The sequence below is a fragment of the Rana temporaria genome, chromosome 11 (genome assembly GCF_905171775.1).
Source record: "Rana temporaria chromosome 11, aRanTem1.1, whole genome shotgun sequence".
NCBI classification, from domain to species: Eukaryota; Metazoa; Chordata; class Amphibia; order Anura; family Ranidae; genus Rana; species Rana temporaria.
This window is the reverse complement of record NC_053499.1, coordinates 24,944,705-24,960,370: the sequence shown is the minus strand read 5'-3', so window position 1 is coordinate 24,960,370 and position 15,666 is coordinate 24,944,705. Positions and strand designations below refer to the sequence as shown.

At 45.3% G+C, this 15,666-nt stretch overlaps 1 protein-coding gene across 1 annotated transcript in view; it reads right to left on the bottom strand.

The window, feature by feature from the left end:
- Positions 1–15,666, bottom strand: part of ACP2 (acid phosphatase 2, lysosomal) — a 26,572-nt gene extending 10,906 nt beyond the window's left edge. The window contains exons 1-6 of the mRNA XM_040328217.1: positions 15,451–15,666; positions 9,500–9,595; positions 6,423–6,509; positions 2,981–3,133; positions 2,770–2,868; positions 2,563–2,652 (exon numbers count right to left, since the gene is read on the bottom strand). Of these exons, the coding sequence (XP_040184151.1) occupies positions 2,563–2,652; positions 2,770–2,868; positions 2,981–3,133; positions 6,423–6,509; positions 9,500–9,595; positions 15,451–15,573 (648 nt within the window). The 5' untranslated portion in view covers positions 15,574–15,666. The remainder of the gene's footprint in view (positions 1–2,562; positions 2,653–2,769; positions 2,869–2,980; positions 3,134–6,422; positions 6,510–9,499; positions 9,596–15,450) is intronic.

Sequence of the window (15,666 nt, the reverse complement as noted above, 5' to 3'; positions counted from 1 at the left end):
ACGGAAGAACAGGGAAGGTGGGTTTACGCACACCTCCCCGTTTTTCAGCTCCTGTGACCGATCGTGGGACACCGGCAGCGATCGGGTCCCGCGGTCATGGAGCTTCGGACCGGGTCGCGAGCACACCGCCGCTGGTGCGCTCGCGACCCACGGCTGGGCTCTTAAAGGGGATGTATATATACGTCCCTGTGCCCAGTCGTGCCATTCTGCCGACGTATATCGCCGTGCGGCGGTCCTTAAGTGGTTAACAGATAATTAGGCTGTCAATAACAAAGTGTGGCTCATTCACCTTTCTGTCATCACTGAAAACCCTCTGGGCAACTTAAGACTTTGTCATGCTGTATGGAAGAAGCCTGCATGATTGTCAGCAGCACTCTGTGTTCCTAGGAGTACAGCATTTGGGACTGATCTGAGGTCTGATAGTGTAGGAAATAGGGATGAAAATGTTTTGCGTGTGCACAGGTTAATTAATTTGTGCACTCAAAGCTGTATTTCTAATGGCAAGATCATCCCAATAATTCTATAAGAGTATAATAATTAAGGAGTTTTATCTTAACAAACTAAGACTACAATGCACCAATGTTTACTGGCATGTTAGTTGCCCAATGCTTGTAGACATGACACTAAAGCCAGCCATATAGATGGATCAAATCCTGGCTGGTTCAGCAGGGATCAGGTGAGATGCAATCTATGGGCAGGCTGGGCCACAGCCCCTAGTAGTAATTATGTTCTACTGGCTGGGCAGGTTCCCTGTCAGCAGAACATAATAGCTCTGTGGGAGAGAGCCACAGTCAATGTTAATGGGGGGGGAGCAAGCGATTTGCTTTCCTACCACCTGGTCATTTATGGCTTACCTTAATGTGGAAAAGGCCGCTAACCCCCTCTGGGTAGGAACAAAAATTGTCTCTAGACAGCTGCACTCTGAACAAATTGTAGCCTTTATTAAAAAAAAAAAATAGGACAGCACTACAAGTCACAGCAAAATAAAATAAAACCTGACTTCTGACGCGTTTCGCACTGAAACTAGGACTCCAGGAAAAGCAAATATTGCCTAAATACAAGAGGCATGTGTATTCTTATATGCATCTCGGTGTGCTTTGTGTATTTCTTCCAAATGGGTGCATTAATTCAGTGTGAAACTTTGCCTCTGAAGAAGCTTTCTGTAATAGAGACGGCTCACCATGTGCAGAGTAGATGGTCCCATCTTCACCCCACACCAGTCGTTTTCCTCGGGCAACCTGTAGCAGGTACTCACCAATCTGTCTATCTCCTTCTCTATTCGCTTTTAGGCTCCATTCACATCTAGGCGTTTTCACGCCAGACGCTCGTGCCGCTGGAGGGGAGATTTCACATTGGTGTCTATGGAGATTAGGGTTGTCCCGATACCACTTTTTTAGGACTGAGTACAAGTACCGATACTTTTTTTCAAGTAGTCGCCGATACCGAATACCGATACTTTTTTTTAATGTCATGTGACTGTTTTCAAACCACAATACAGACCAAAGATATTTTCTTTAGAATTATGAAGAACTGGTACATCATGGTGTGGGGCTGTTTTTTAGCATACGGTACTGGAAAACTACATATCATTGAAGGAGTGATCACTGCCAGTGCCACCTATCAGTGCAGCTCATCGGTGCCAGTGCCCAAAAGTGCAGCTAGCCAGTGCCACCTATCAGTGCAGATCAGTGCCCATTAGTGCATCAGTGCAGGGAGGCAGCTTATTAGTGCATCTCATCAGTGCCACCCAATCAATGCCAGTGCCACCTATCAGTGCCATCCATTTATGAGTGCCATTCAATCAATGCCAGTGCCACCTATCAGTGCCATCCAATGGTGCCATCCAATTTGTGCTCGATGTCAAAAAAAAAAAAAAAAAAAAAAAAAAAGTATTCTATTTTGGTATCGGGAGTATTTGCGCGAGTACGAGTACTAGCGCAAATACTCGGTATCGGTCCCGATACCGATACTGGTATCGGGACAACCCTAATGAAGATGGTTCACATCTCACGCCGAACCGCCTGAAAAAAAAGTCCCAGACCCTTTTTTTCAGTCGGCATTGGCGTTCGGCCATAGACAACAATGTGTTGTAAAAAAAAAAAAAAAAGACCCGTTTTGTCGCGGCAAATCGTGGGTTAAATACGCCGCAATTTGTAGCAGCAAAATACGCCGCATTACAGTGTGAATGCAGCCTTAGAGGATCCCTGAAAACCCTCCTCTTCAAAGAAGCCTATCCTTCCCACACCCAACAACTGTATTTTCATTTGAGTCCATCTGATCATCTCCCACAGCCAATTACCCTTTGTTCCACTTGACCCTCCCTTCTAGATTGTAAGCTCTAACGAGCAGGGCCCTCTGATCCCTCCTGTATTGAATTGTATTGTGACTGTACGGTCTTCCCTGATGTAAAGCTCTGCGCAAACTGTTGGCGCTATATAAAACCTGAATAATAATAATTATATCTGTGTTTTGCAAAGGTGTTTGGTGCAATCACATTGGATTCATATCCTCTGTGGCCCAGAGTTCAGCTTTAACATTAACAATATTGTTTTGTGCACTGACCTCACAAAACAGGATGTCGGAGATTGTCCACACAGATTCCAAGGAGCAGTCAGACAGTCCCGTCTCATTTGCTACCATTTGCATGAATTCCTGTTTAAAAAAAAAAATATTTTTGATAATAAATAAATTTACACACACACAATTTATGAGCAGTAAAATAGAATAGGCTTCTCTGGCTTGGACAATTCCTTCCCTCCATGACCTTACCAAATTGTCTCTTGTCATGTTGATATATTCTGGAGAGTGCCGTGTCTCCTCCTGCAGTTTTTTATATTTCGGACATGAAAGTAATGGAAACTTCAGGAGCTGTTAAAAAAAAAAAAAAAAAAAAAAAACACACACCACACATAAATACACGTGAAAGTGGCTGAGTGGCGACAAGCTCTACATTGTCAGTCCCATGTTGATTATTACTTACTCGCTCTTCAGAATCTGGCACTGTATGCACTGGGATAGGCTGCCAGGTGAGGTTTGAATGGAATACCTGGGAGCCTTCAGGTGGGTAGAGACCCGCCAGGTTGGCCTCAGCGCTCATTAGTGTCCGATCCACATCTGTACTCCTTACATAGATCTGATTAAAAGTAGGACAGTAGGGTAGATGAACAGAAGCACCAAATCACCACAACATTTCTGGGCTAGAAATAATAAAGATGACTTACTTAAAATTAACCTGACTTGTCCTAAAATGCACAACAGTGCTGAAGTGCAGAAACCACGTGGTTCCCACAAAAACCTGTGTTAATCCTTAAAGTCATTTTAAAAAAGGTAAGTTTTTACCTTAAAGGCATTTGTGCATTAAAAGTTCCACTTATTTTTGTGTCTATTAAAAGTCAGCAGATACAAAAAAAAAGTGTAGCTCCTGACCTAATAAACACACGCCCATCTGCCTCATGGTCCAGTGATGCAGCCGCCCGAAGCCTCGCTTTTCGACATTGCAAGTGTGGGAACCCGGCTGTGACAGCTTGCGGCTCCACAGGCGGATACACACTATGCATACGCGAGACATGCATTCTTCTGGGACCTGTGACATGTCCCTGAAGATTGCAGGGGGGGGGGAAGCAATTCTGCTTGAGCCTTGGTGGATCGAGCAGAAGTGGAAGCAGGTACCTGTCAAAACTAGATATCTGTGCTTAAAGCGGAACTTTGCTTTAAGATATAAAACATAAAAATAACCCCCCCCCCCCCACGTCCCCAGCCCCTCCTAAATACTCGCCCGACCACAATCTGGATCCAGCACTTCTGCAGCAGCTCTTCTCCCCTTGGCTCTCACAGGCTTGCTGTCAATCAAAACCTGTGATCAGAGAATGGGGGGGGACGTTGGATCGGTAGAGCAAGCATGCACAAGTGCACCCCATAGGAAGCAGCTTCTTATGGGGGCATTAGGCAGGGGTGGGAGGGTCTAGTAGGAGCCAGGAGTACCAGTGGGGGACCCCAGAAGAGGGGGGGGGATCAGGGCTACTCAGCACAGAGCAGGCAAGTATGACATGTTTATTATTTTTTGGAATAAAAAACAAAGCTTTACAATCACTTTAAATTAAGACCTGTGTCCCTGCGCAGTCCCCGTAGTCCTAGGACCAGGCTTGGAGGCTCAAGTCAAGATTAGGTACTGAACTTGCTGGTGTTTAGACATGTCTCTCGTTCAACTTTCAAGCACAAAAGCCCCCCACTGCCCACTGAAAAGCTAAAATAAAAAAGGATAGGGCCTTAACACTGGGAGGGGTGAAACCTAAATGTAAGACATCAAGGACCTGCGTTTTTAATATTTAACTAGTTTGTCTATTGAAGTATAACTTTGAATACTATTAACATCAATATGGTTGTGATCATACAACTTTATCGCTGAGAGAAATCATGAGAAAGTGATTTTGAGATATACATCACATTTAGTGTACCAATTTTAAATTATTTATATTGTAGAATACTCCTCCTCCTCCTCCAATGACAGTAAGCCTATGAGGAAGGACCATTTCAGTCCGAAACATGTCAGGTGTCATTGATCCTAACATGTACTCTCCCTAGCCCATCAATGCACACAGGGTAGCTGAGAAACTTGTTAGGTTAGTATTAAGGCATCAATTATTTGCTATTAACATTGGACTCGTGTCATATATTGTATATTTGTCTATACCATTTTATTGTCTATACCAGGGGTGCCCAACCAGTGGCCCGCAGAGCCCTCTGATGTGGTCCACGACCTCCTACTCTGGCATGGAACAGAATAGAAGACTGTTATTAAAGGTAAGTTTATTACTAAAATCACAGTGTATATGGGCATATCTGTTCTGCAGTGGTTACTAGGCTGCTTTCAAAGCTATCCGCAGGTGCAGAGCAGTGCACCTGCGGGTTACCTGCACTGTGCCATAGGCCCCTTTGACGCGGTCAGTCCGACCCAATTGGACTCTTCATTCACCTCTAAGGAGTAGCAGATGTACCTCCAATCCGATCCGCCAAAAAAAAAAAAAAAAAAAAAAAAAAAAAAAGGAAGTGTAGAGTGGGCTGCCATCCACCCGTTCCGCTCATTGTGGCCCGCGACTGGTTACCAAGTCGCTTAGGTGGCCCTCGCTCTTCAAAAGGTTGGGCACCCCTGGTCTATACAATTTTCATTGTGTAAACTTAAAAATGTTAACTTGTACCCTGTCTGCCTTCTAAAATCCTGAGGGGGGGGGGGGGGGGGTCACACTGCCTCGAGCACTAGGTTTTTTTTCTTGGACGTCAAGGACCTGTGCGCAACCTAGTTCATTTTATATAAAGCTTGGGATCCAAACACCCAGGTTTCTAATAGTTCACATTTCTCGCCAACACCATTAATCAGTATCGAGGAGTACTTGGAAAAAAGTATCGGTACTTGTACTTGGTCTTAAAGTGGTAGTGCAGCCCTAATTATAATAAAGTGATAATAAAGTGATAATATGTGGTAAATTTAAATACATTGTCGTTAAGACTGCTAAAAAAATAAAATAAATGAATCACACTTCTGAATGAGCCTCTGGAGGGTGCTGCCAGGAACACAGAGGGCCAGATTCAGATACAATGGTGTATCTGTCCGGCCGGCGCAACGTATCCTAGATACGTTACGCCACTGTAACTTTGGGCGCAATTTCCGTATTCAGAAAGAACTTGCGCCCTAAGTTACGGCGGCGTAACGTATGTGGGCCGGCGTAAGCCCGTCTAATTCAAATGGGGATGTTGGGGGCGTTGTTTTATTTAAAAATGGCTTGACCCCGCGTATTTTACGTTTTTTGCCGTTCGTGAAAACATCCCAGTGCGCATGCTAGAAAATCCGCAGCAAAACGTCATTGCTTTCGACGTGAACGTAAATTACGTCCAGCCCTATTCGCGAACGACTACGCAAACGACGTAAAATTTTCAAAACTCGACGCGGGAACGACGGCCATACTAAACATATGATACGCCGCACATACCCCTCATATAGCAGGGGTAACTTTACGCTGGGAAAAAGCCGAACGCAAAAAAAAAGCGCCGGGCGGTCGTTCGTTTCTGAATCGACGTAAATAGTAATTTGCATATTCCTCGCGTAAACAAAAACGGAAGCGCCACCTAGCGGCCAGCCAGAAAATGCAGCCTAAGATACGACGGTGTAAGACACTTACACCTGTTGGATCTTAGGGATATCTATGCGTAACTGATTCTCTGAATCAGGTGCATAGATACGACCGACCGCACTCAGACATACGACGGCGTACGGGGCTTTAGTCTATCATTTTACTACCATGTTGTCTCAGGGCGTTTTAGGATTTGTTCTTTGTACAGAAGCTTTATAAACTGGTTAACATTTTTGAATTCATGAAACAATAAAAACATTGAAAGATACATTATTGTCTTTATGGACGATTTCTTACCTCATGTCGGTTGTATGATTCATTAAGGAATCCTTTGTATCGTTCTCGCAATGCCTGTCCCAAACCCCAGTGCTGCTTCATCCCAATCTGAAAGAAGAGTGCAAAAACTGTGCACATCAGACTACCCATCACACACAAACTAAATCATTGATAAAATCATATACTTTAAAACGGGTTGACAGCCGTACCAGTAAAAAGATTTAACACACTGCAAAAGCCCAACTCTAGGTGGGCAGTCTAGACTGACTAGAGCACAAACTACAGTGCTGTTTAAGCTCTAAAGCCTCATACACACGCTCAGAGTTTCATGCGGACAAAACATAGGACTTTTGCCTGAAGGGCGTTGGCCAGGAACTTGTCTTGCATACAAACGGCTAAGAATTGTCAGCCAACAAACACAAAACTAGATGTTTTATCAGCTCTTTAGCACCACCCTTTGGGCAACTTCTGCCAATGTGTTATGGTGAGCATTGCTTCTGAGCATGCGTGTTTGTACTTTGGAGTTTTGTCCGACGGACTTGTGTCCACACAATTGGAAAATCCGACAACAATTGTCCGATGGAGCATACAAATGGTCGGATTGTCTGACAACAGTCTGCCATCACACAATTCCCGTTGGATAATCTGATCGTGTGCATGTGGCTTTAGGCTACGTTCACACTTTTGCGGGCCATGCAGCCTGCGCTAACACGTGCACAACAGCCCATCCTTGTGAATGGGCTGCTGTGCCCGCAAAATGCTGGAACGAAGTCCCTGCACTATTTTGGAAATCGCAACCCATATAGGAACTGCAAATACAGCGTGGCTTCCAGTGCGGGCGGTACGCCATTAGGATTAATGGCACCTGCCCACGTGTCCCGCGTTTCTCTGTTTGGGTGGTTGCAGCCACGGTAATTTGTGCGGGTCCCACCCGTACAGGTGTGAACCTAGTTAAAGTGGAGGTTCCATCAAAAAACAATTTTGCTTTCAAATCTAGCTTACGACTAAAAAAGAAAAAATGTTTTACTCATCTGGAAATGCCTGTTGCTATGCAGTCCCAAGAAATCTGCCTTTGAATCCACCTAGGATTCTGACATCTCCCTCTAATGCTCCTGGGAAATGTGTGTCATCATTTCCCAGGATGCAGTGCGCTGTCCAATTATCACTCCCCATCCAAGACTTCCAGGAAGTAAGTGCTTGTAGGCTTCACATTGCCCACAAGCAAAATGACAACGGTATAGATATAATTTTATAAACTATCTTTTTTGATTATCTATGCGGATCGGCGGCGGATTGTAAAATAGTAAGTGACCAGATTTATATTACAAAAAACGCATGATGAATGGGCATACATTTAAAAAATGCTAATTGTGGTTGGAACTCCGCTTTAAGCCATTTTTTTTTGGTTTTGAATAGAGGAGGGTAAAAACAAACAATGTCTTTTTTTTTTTTTTTTGCCATCGGTGTCTATTTAGAGAGCTTTTCCTTTATTACCTGGCCTGTAGACGCAACAGAACGTGGGAGGATACTTTTCCAAAGTGAGGGAAATCCTATTTGAGTCAGCTGTCGCAGTAACAAGTCTTCCATTTGAAAATTTCTCTTGTATTCCTGTTCAGATGGCGACTTATGCCCATATACACTATTAGATTTTCTGCAGATTTTTGTCTTCAGGATTTACCAAAACCATGTAGTACAAGGGCCTGCCTGATTGCATACAAATTGAAACTCTTAAGGTTTGACCTCATATTATAGGATTTTGGTAAATCTGAAATCTACAGAATATCTAATCATGTGTATGGGGCTTTAGTGGTGGATTTACTTTCACTTTTATAACATTGAAGATCAGGACAATATATATATTATCTCTTTCTCTCTCTCTCTCTCTCTCTCCTGAATCCAAACCTAAATAAAATATGTATAAAATTTTAAGTATTTTTATTTATTTTTTTAAATTGGAGTCAAGCTTCTTTACAGTCTGATTAAGAAAATAAATAATATTATTATTATTATTATTATTATTATTATAAGCCACCTGTAAGGCCCCTTTCAGACGTCCGCTCCGCCTGTCCGTTATTACAATTCCGTTAACGGACTTGTAATACATCCCTATGGGATCGCATTCGTTAGCGGATGGAGCATCCGCTAGCGTCCGTCGGGATCCGGTTTTCGGACGGAAGAAAACCCTATTTTTCTTCCGGCGGAACGGAACTGATGCAGACGGACAGACGGTCCGTCTGCATCCGGTTCCCCATAGGGCAGAGCGGAGCTGAGACAGGGCGGTCCCTGCACTGTGTGCGGGGACCGCCCTAACCGCCGACAGCTCAGCGGGGATCCCCGCTGAGCCGACGGAGACACACGGAGCAGACCCAGAAACTGTCCGCTCCGTGTGAAAGAGCCCTAAAAGTACAGACTTTATACTCATCTGGTCCAGCATCTATTAGTGCAATCTACTGCAGAGCTATGCAGCCGGAGGAATCTTCACATCTGGCACACTTTGGGGTTTGTCAGTTGCCTGCTTCCTCTGCTGAACTCGATGGTTCCTCCTTATGTCAGTATAGGAGACTGAAGTGAAAGGGCTGACAGAAGGAACCAGAGAGTGTTTGTCGGGGAATGCAATATACTCCACTTTCCAGCAGCGTACGTGTTGCAATGCTGCCACTTCGCTGCTTCCTGACTGCACAAGTTATTTGACCCTTTGGGTGCCTTGAATATCTGTTACCCTCACCACAAGATGTAGTTTCTCCTGATGGCTTGTACATTATGTAGTGTATGAGCCAGTGATGAGAGGTACAGCATGTAGTGGGGGAGCAGGTATTTGACACTCTGAAGTATGGAATACGTACAGTGCCCAAGGAGAAGCGTAGCGGACACATTTCAACACGCAGGCCACCAGAAATGTAAGCATATTTCCTCTGCTCTTACATGCACATTATTCTGTACAAGTGACCCTGTGAGTAAACAAGACCCTGACTTTTAGAAGTAGTCCATAATAAAAAAATCAAAAAGGGAAAGGGGGTCACCATCTGTAATTAGATGGGAGAATTAAATATCTAAGTGAAAGATTATTTAGCAAACATCTGCAACCAATTTTACCCTACCTGTGTGAGCTGCCCAAATCCTTGAGGCCAGGCACTTTCCTGATGAGGATCCTTTGGGTAAGCCCTGACTGGCGACCGGTCACCATGACGATATACCTGCAGGAGAAAAGACAGAAAATCAGAAATGCAAAGAACCCTTTCTTCTGTTCATCACATACAGGGGGGGGGGGTAATTTACTAAAACTGGAGCATGCAAAATGTGGTGCAGCTCTACATAAAAACCAATCAGCTTCCAGGTTTTTTGCCAAAGCTTAAAAAGGAGTTCCACCTGGAAAAAAAAAAGTATTTTTTTTTAAAAAAGTCAGCAGTTACAAATACTGTAGCTGACAACTTGATCCCTGGACAGGTATGTGTTTATATATTCTGCGATGTTGGCACCCCAGACAATTTTTGGATAGACTCCTGGGTGCTGCTGCCACCATTCCTGGTAAGGGAAACCGCCAGTGAAGCCTTTTGGCTTCACAGCTGGTTCCCTACAGTGCATGATCGAAGCGCGCTGCACTTTCTAACTGAGGGACAGCGCCGTGGTGCCGTCTTCCGCAAGTGGGGAAGGGTACCTGTCAAAAACAGGTACCCCCCCAAAAGGTGCCAGAAAGTGGCACCTGGCGGGATAGAAGCACTTCTGGGTGGAACTCTGCTTTAAAGCTGAGCTCCACCCTAAAGTGGAACTCCCGCTGATCGGATCCCTCCCCCCCTCCGGTGTCACATTTGACACCTTTCAGGGGGAGGGGGGTGCAGATACCTGTCTAAAGACAGGTATTTGCACCCACTTCTGGCTACAGTCTGCAGGCAGGACGTCACCTCCCGTCCCCCACGTTGTGTTCTGGGAACACTCGACTCCCAGAGCAAAGCGGGAGCCAATCAGCAGGCACAGCTGTAGGGAACCGGGTAGTGAAGCCGGAGCTCTTCACTTCCTGGTTCCCTCACCGAGGATGGCGGGGGGGCAGCAGAGTGACGAGTGATCGCTCGTACTCTGCTGCGGACGGCGCTGGACTCCAGGACAGGCAAGTGTGCCGATATTAAAAGTCAGCAGCTGCAGTATTTGTACCATGCAGAGCTGCACCAGATTTTGCACTCTCCAATTTTAGTAAGTTAACCCCACTGTCTGTAACCTACACACAGCCACAAGAATGTAAATTCTACACAGAAAAGGAAGATCTTTAAACTATAACAGTCACAGAACTAAGAAGGACATTAGAAAGTTTTGTGCAAAGTTAGGAGCTACCTGCTAAACAAGTACATCCACTCACACCAACAGAAACAGGTTACAATTATAAGCAATTAACTCCAGATTGTATTCATGATTTCCAAAACCCTCATTCCCCGTACATATATTTGACTCAGTTTCTCTGCTAAACACAGGCTGTTAAGAGAACCAGTCACAAAATGATTGTTTGTAATAACTGAAGCCTTAGGTCCCTTTGAATGAATGAATGAATGACTTGTATAGCGCAACGCATGCGAACTGAATCGCCTCTGGGCGCTTTCTCCAGCCAGTATCTGCTTGGCTGGTGCGGTCATTTTTATCCCGTAGGATAGCCATACCCCTTTCACATGGGCTGTCTGATCAGGTCCGCCTGTCAGTTCTTCAGGCACACCTCATGGGACCCTCCAGTCTGTTTTTTGGAGCAGCGGATTTCAGTGGACACGGGTCGCCATTCGATCCGATCCTGTCGGTCAAAAACAGATGGACGGTGGGTCCTATTCCCCATCCATCTGGTGGACCAGATAGTATCTGATGGAAACAGGCGGTCCATTTCCATCCGATTGTCGCAAAGAAGAGAGCGTGTGCGTCTGCTTCCCATAGCCCGGACCTGTCATTTGCCTGCTCTAAGCAAGTGGACCCCACTTAGCGGAGGCACCCCTTGTGAAAGGGTCCTTACTTATTAGGGATTACTTGTTATTATTATTATACTTAAAATTCTCTCCTTGTCATAGTAAATGTAAGCCGGTCCACTCTCCTGACCCAGTTCAGTGCTGATAATTAATACTCATATCGGTCATATAGCAGTTTCTGCCAGAACCATATAAAAAAAAAAAAAAAAGCACTCTGTATTCAAAGATTTATACCGTTTTAGCAGAAGACAGCTCAGCCTCCCATCGGCTTCAATGCAAAAACTCCTGTCAATAACAATCCTATGTGAACACTTATCTCTGCACGCCACTCTATCATTTGCGAGTGTGGAATACACCACTACAAACCCACACAGGACCCTTTTCATAATGGCACACAAAGCGCAACGCATGTGGATCGCATCTGTGTGAACAATCTCAATAGGAACACATAATAGGAGTTTAAAAACGCATATGTGTGAACCAGGGCAACTCCATTCACACCGGGGCGATTTGGAATCACCACAGAATAACTGCAATTCCAGAAAGCAGGTTCAGGTGCCATTATTTTCAGCGGCATCTAAAATGTGGTGCGGTTTGCTGTAATTGTCACGCATCTTGTTAAGCCTGACGCCCAAAAGAAACCCCTGCTCCTTTTTTGGGCGACAAGTTTCAAGTGATGTGAATTGCCACGCAGTAAATTGCAAGACAATCGCAGCAAAACTCATTGCATGACGCTTGTTGCCCAAATGAAGCTGCTACTCCTTTTTGGATGACAGCTTCACGCAATACGATTTGCTGCTCATTAAATTGTGCAAAACCGCACCGCGTTTTAGGTGGTATTGAAAAGGACACCGAATTTAAGTTTTGTGATTGTAGTGTGTTTTTTTTTTAGATTGCGGGCAGAATCAAAGCAATTCTGCTGCAATCCCATAACACCCAGCTGTGAACAGGGCCTAACAGCGCAGAGTTTCCCCTATAACAGGTTTTTCTGTCATTCCTTGCAGACAGTCTATACCTCAGGGTTATTGGCTGGCCGCTCTGCTGTTAGTTAGGGGCGCAAATTACTTGCCTTGCCCTGGGCACTGACAACCCGCGCTATGCCAAAAAAAAAACTGCCTCCTAGATTCAAAGCAAATTTGTCAAGCTCTGTCCTATATGATAATATTTTGGTGATACAGGTTCTCTTTATTAGCACATCAGGGGTCTATTAGACCTCTAATGTCTCACCTATCCTCCATTAGATTCTTTCCTGGCTACATTGGCGGGGGAAATTGACAGCAGGAGGTGGTGTTTTACACGTCACTTCCAGGTTCTTACTAGGTAAGGGAGATCAGTTATTGGATGATGATCTCTGGTCTCCCTCCCATCTACCCAGAAAAGCCTGCCATTCCGGTCCTGGGTCCATTGATTGTGTTTAAAACGTAGGTTTACACAAAAAGTGAATCTCCGCTTTTTGGACCCCCCCCCCTCCGGTGTCACATTTGGCACCTTTCAGGGGGGAGGGGGGTGCAGATACCTGTCTGAGACAGGTATTTACACCACTTCCGGGTTCTGACTCCAGCAGGAGTCCAGCCTCGTCACCCCCCGCTGTCTTCTAGGAAACACGGTTCCCAGGAGAAAGCGGGGACCAGTGATGGCTCGATGCGATCCTCGAACATGTGCAGTAGGGAATCGGGCAGTGAAGCCGCAAGACTTCACAGCCTGACTCTCTCACTGAGGATGGCGGCGGAAGCAGCCAAGAACCGAGCGATTGCTCAGCCTCGTCTGCTGACATCGCGGGTGTGCTGGACAGGTAAGGGTGCATTTTTTAGAAGTCATCAGCTGCAGTATTTGTAGCTGCTGGCTTTAAAAAAAAAAAAAAAAAACACACACACACACACCACACCCACACATGTGTGGACCTCCGCTTTAACTGCTTCCTGCCCGACGTATGTCATATGACGTCCTTGACTTTGAGCGGTGATATCTGAATGATGCCTGCAGTTACAGACATCATTCAGATATCTTCTTTTTCAGGCAGTGATTCCCTACATCATAATGATCATAGCGGCTGTTTGATTGCTTGTCTATTCTTACAGGCGGCGAGAGGGGAACCCCCCTCTGGTGCTTTTCCAGGTTCGCCGCTGCCATCGCTGAGTTGGAGAACAGATCTGCCGGCCCCGGATGCTGATCATAGAGATTTATGGGGGACCAGATAGCCCCCAGAGTCTACGATCATTCGGAGGCCGGGCGCGATGTTATGATGTCACGCCCGGCATCCAAAAAAAAAATGGTGCTGCCTCGACTGGGAAGCTAGAGATCGTTTTTTTGTTTTTTTTCCCCCGGCCTCCCAGCCTAGGAGGTGAGATGTGGGGACTTATTGACCCCAAAACTCACTGTAAAGTGGTCCAATCATACCATATTCCTATTACAAGGGATGTTTACATTCCTTATAATAGGAATAAAAGTGATCAAAAAAAATAAATAAAAGCGTAAAAAAAAAAAAAAAAGTAAAGCACCCCTGCAAGTCACGCCCACATATGTAAACGGTGTTCGAATCACACATGTGAGGCATCACCGCGAACATTAGAGTGAGAGAAATAATTGTAGCCCCAGACCTCCTCTGCAACTCAAAACATGTAACCAGTAAGAAAAAAAAAAAAAAGAAGAGCTATGGGGATTTTTAAAGCGGGAGTTGACCCATAAGACAATTTTTTAAAAAAATCCCCTTAGATGGATGCTCGTTTTGTCTAGGGGAATCGGCTAGTTGTTTTAAAATATGAGCAGTACTTACCCGTTTTCGAGATGCATCTTCTCCGTCGCTTCCGGGTATGGGTCTTCGGGAGCGGGCGTTCCTTCTTGATTGACAGTCTTCCGACGGTCGCATCCATCGCGTCACTAGTAGCCGAAAGTCGGTGCGGCTCTATACTGCGCCTGCGCACCGACGTTCGGCTTCTTTCAGAAAATCGTGACGCGATGGATGCGGCCGTCGGAAGCCTCTCGGAAGACTGTCAATCAAGAAGGAACGCCCAGTCCCACAGCCCATACCCGGAAGCGGCGGAGAAGATGCATCTCGTAAACGGTAAGTAATGCTCATATTTTAAAACAACTAGCCGATTCCCCTAGACAAAACGAGCATACATCTAAGGGGAAAAAGTTTTATGTACGGGTGAACCCCCGCTTTAAGTACCAAAGTTTAGAGCTATTCCACGAGTGTGTGCAATTTTGAAGTGTGACATGTTAGGTCACATTATGCAAAAAAAAAAAAAAAATTGCTGCGCAAATACTGTGCGAGATAAAAAGTTGCAACGACCGCCATTTTATTCTCTAGGGTATCCGATAAAAATAAATGTTTGGGGGTTCTGTGTCATTTTCAGAAAGAAAATAAAATGATATAAAAATAGATTTTTACATGTAGGAGAGAAGTGTCAGAATTTTTCCTGGTAGGCAAGTGGTTAAAGCCCTCAGCTGCTGCTGTCAACATAGGACACGTCAGTGGCAGTGAAGCCTGCACCACCACGCCACATCCATGTGCGCTACACCGTGGCCCCACTTACTCGAACAGATCGTGTTTGACAGCAGTACTGCCCACTGAACGCAAAAGGGGGATCATTTTTGCTGCGACCACAAAGCAAGGGGACATACTAAAAAAGGAATGACAGAAAGGAATGTCTATAGACTTCAACAGGGAGATGAAATGCCCATAGAGAATAATGGAAACAAAATATTTCAATTAGTGACAGAATCTTTAGACATATCAAATTAATCTTCAGCAAACCTACTTTTAAATATCAGTGGCGATGTTCTTTTAGTATGTCCCCAAAGCGAGGAATCACAGTCCACAGAAGTCTCTCTACCCTCCCTCCCCCCATTAACTGACCTCTGGTTGCTATGGGTTACAGCACCTTTCATATCACTATACAGCTTTACTGACCCAATTGAGACAAAAGCAAAGACAATTCACAAAGACAAATGTATAAAAGCACACAGTCAGCTATGGCTGTTATAGAATGTATTGTCAGCAATGTCTGCCACAAAGCTGGAGACAGACTATTCCTGCCACTTCCGGGTCTCCCAATCTCCTAACCCAGGCAGTGCACAGGTACACACATGACGTCATGCCTGCCCTCACTTACCACGGTGACAAAACGGAGCTGACGAGCCTGTGAGGTGTGAACAGCTACAGCCAGAACCTGGACCAATACCAGCACCGCCTTCCCCCACCCGGAGACCCAGACCGGGCCGCTTCTTCCAGCCATAGCTATGAATATGCCCGGCCCCGGAACCTTGGGTACAGGGATCCACTTCCCGTGGGGACTGGATCAGCGGTGACACACAGGCATCTGGCTGGG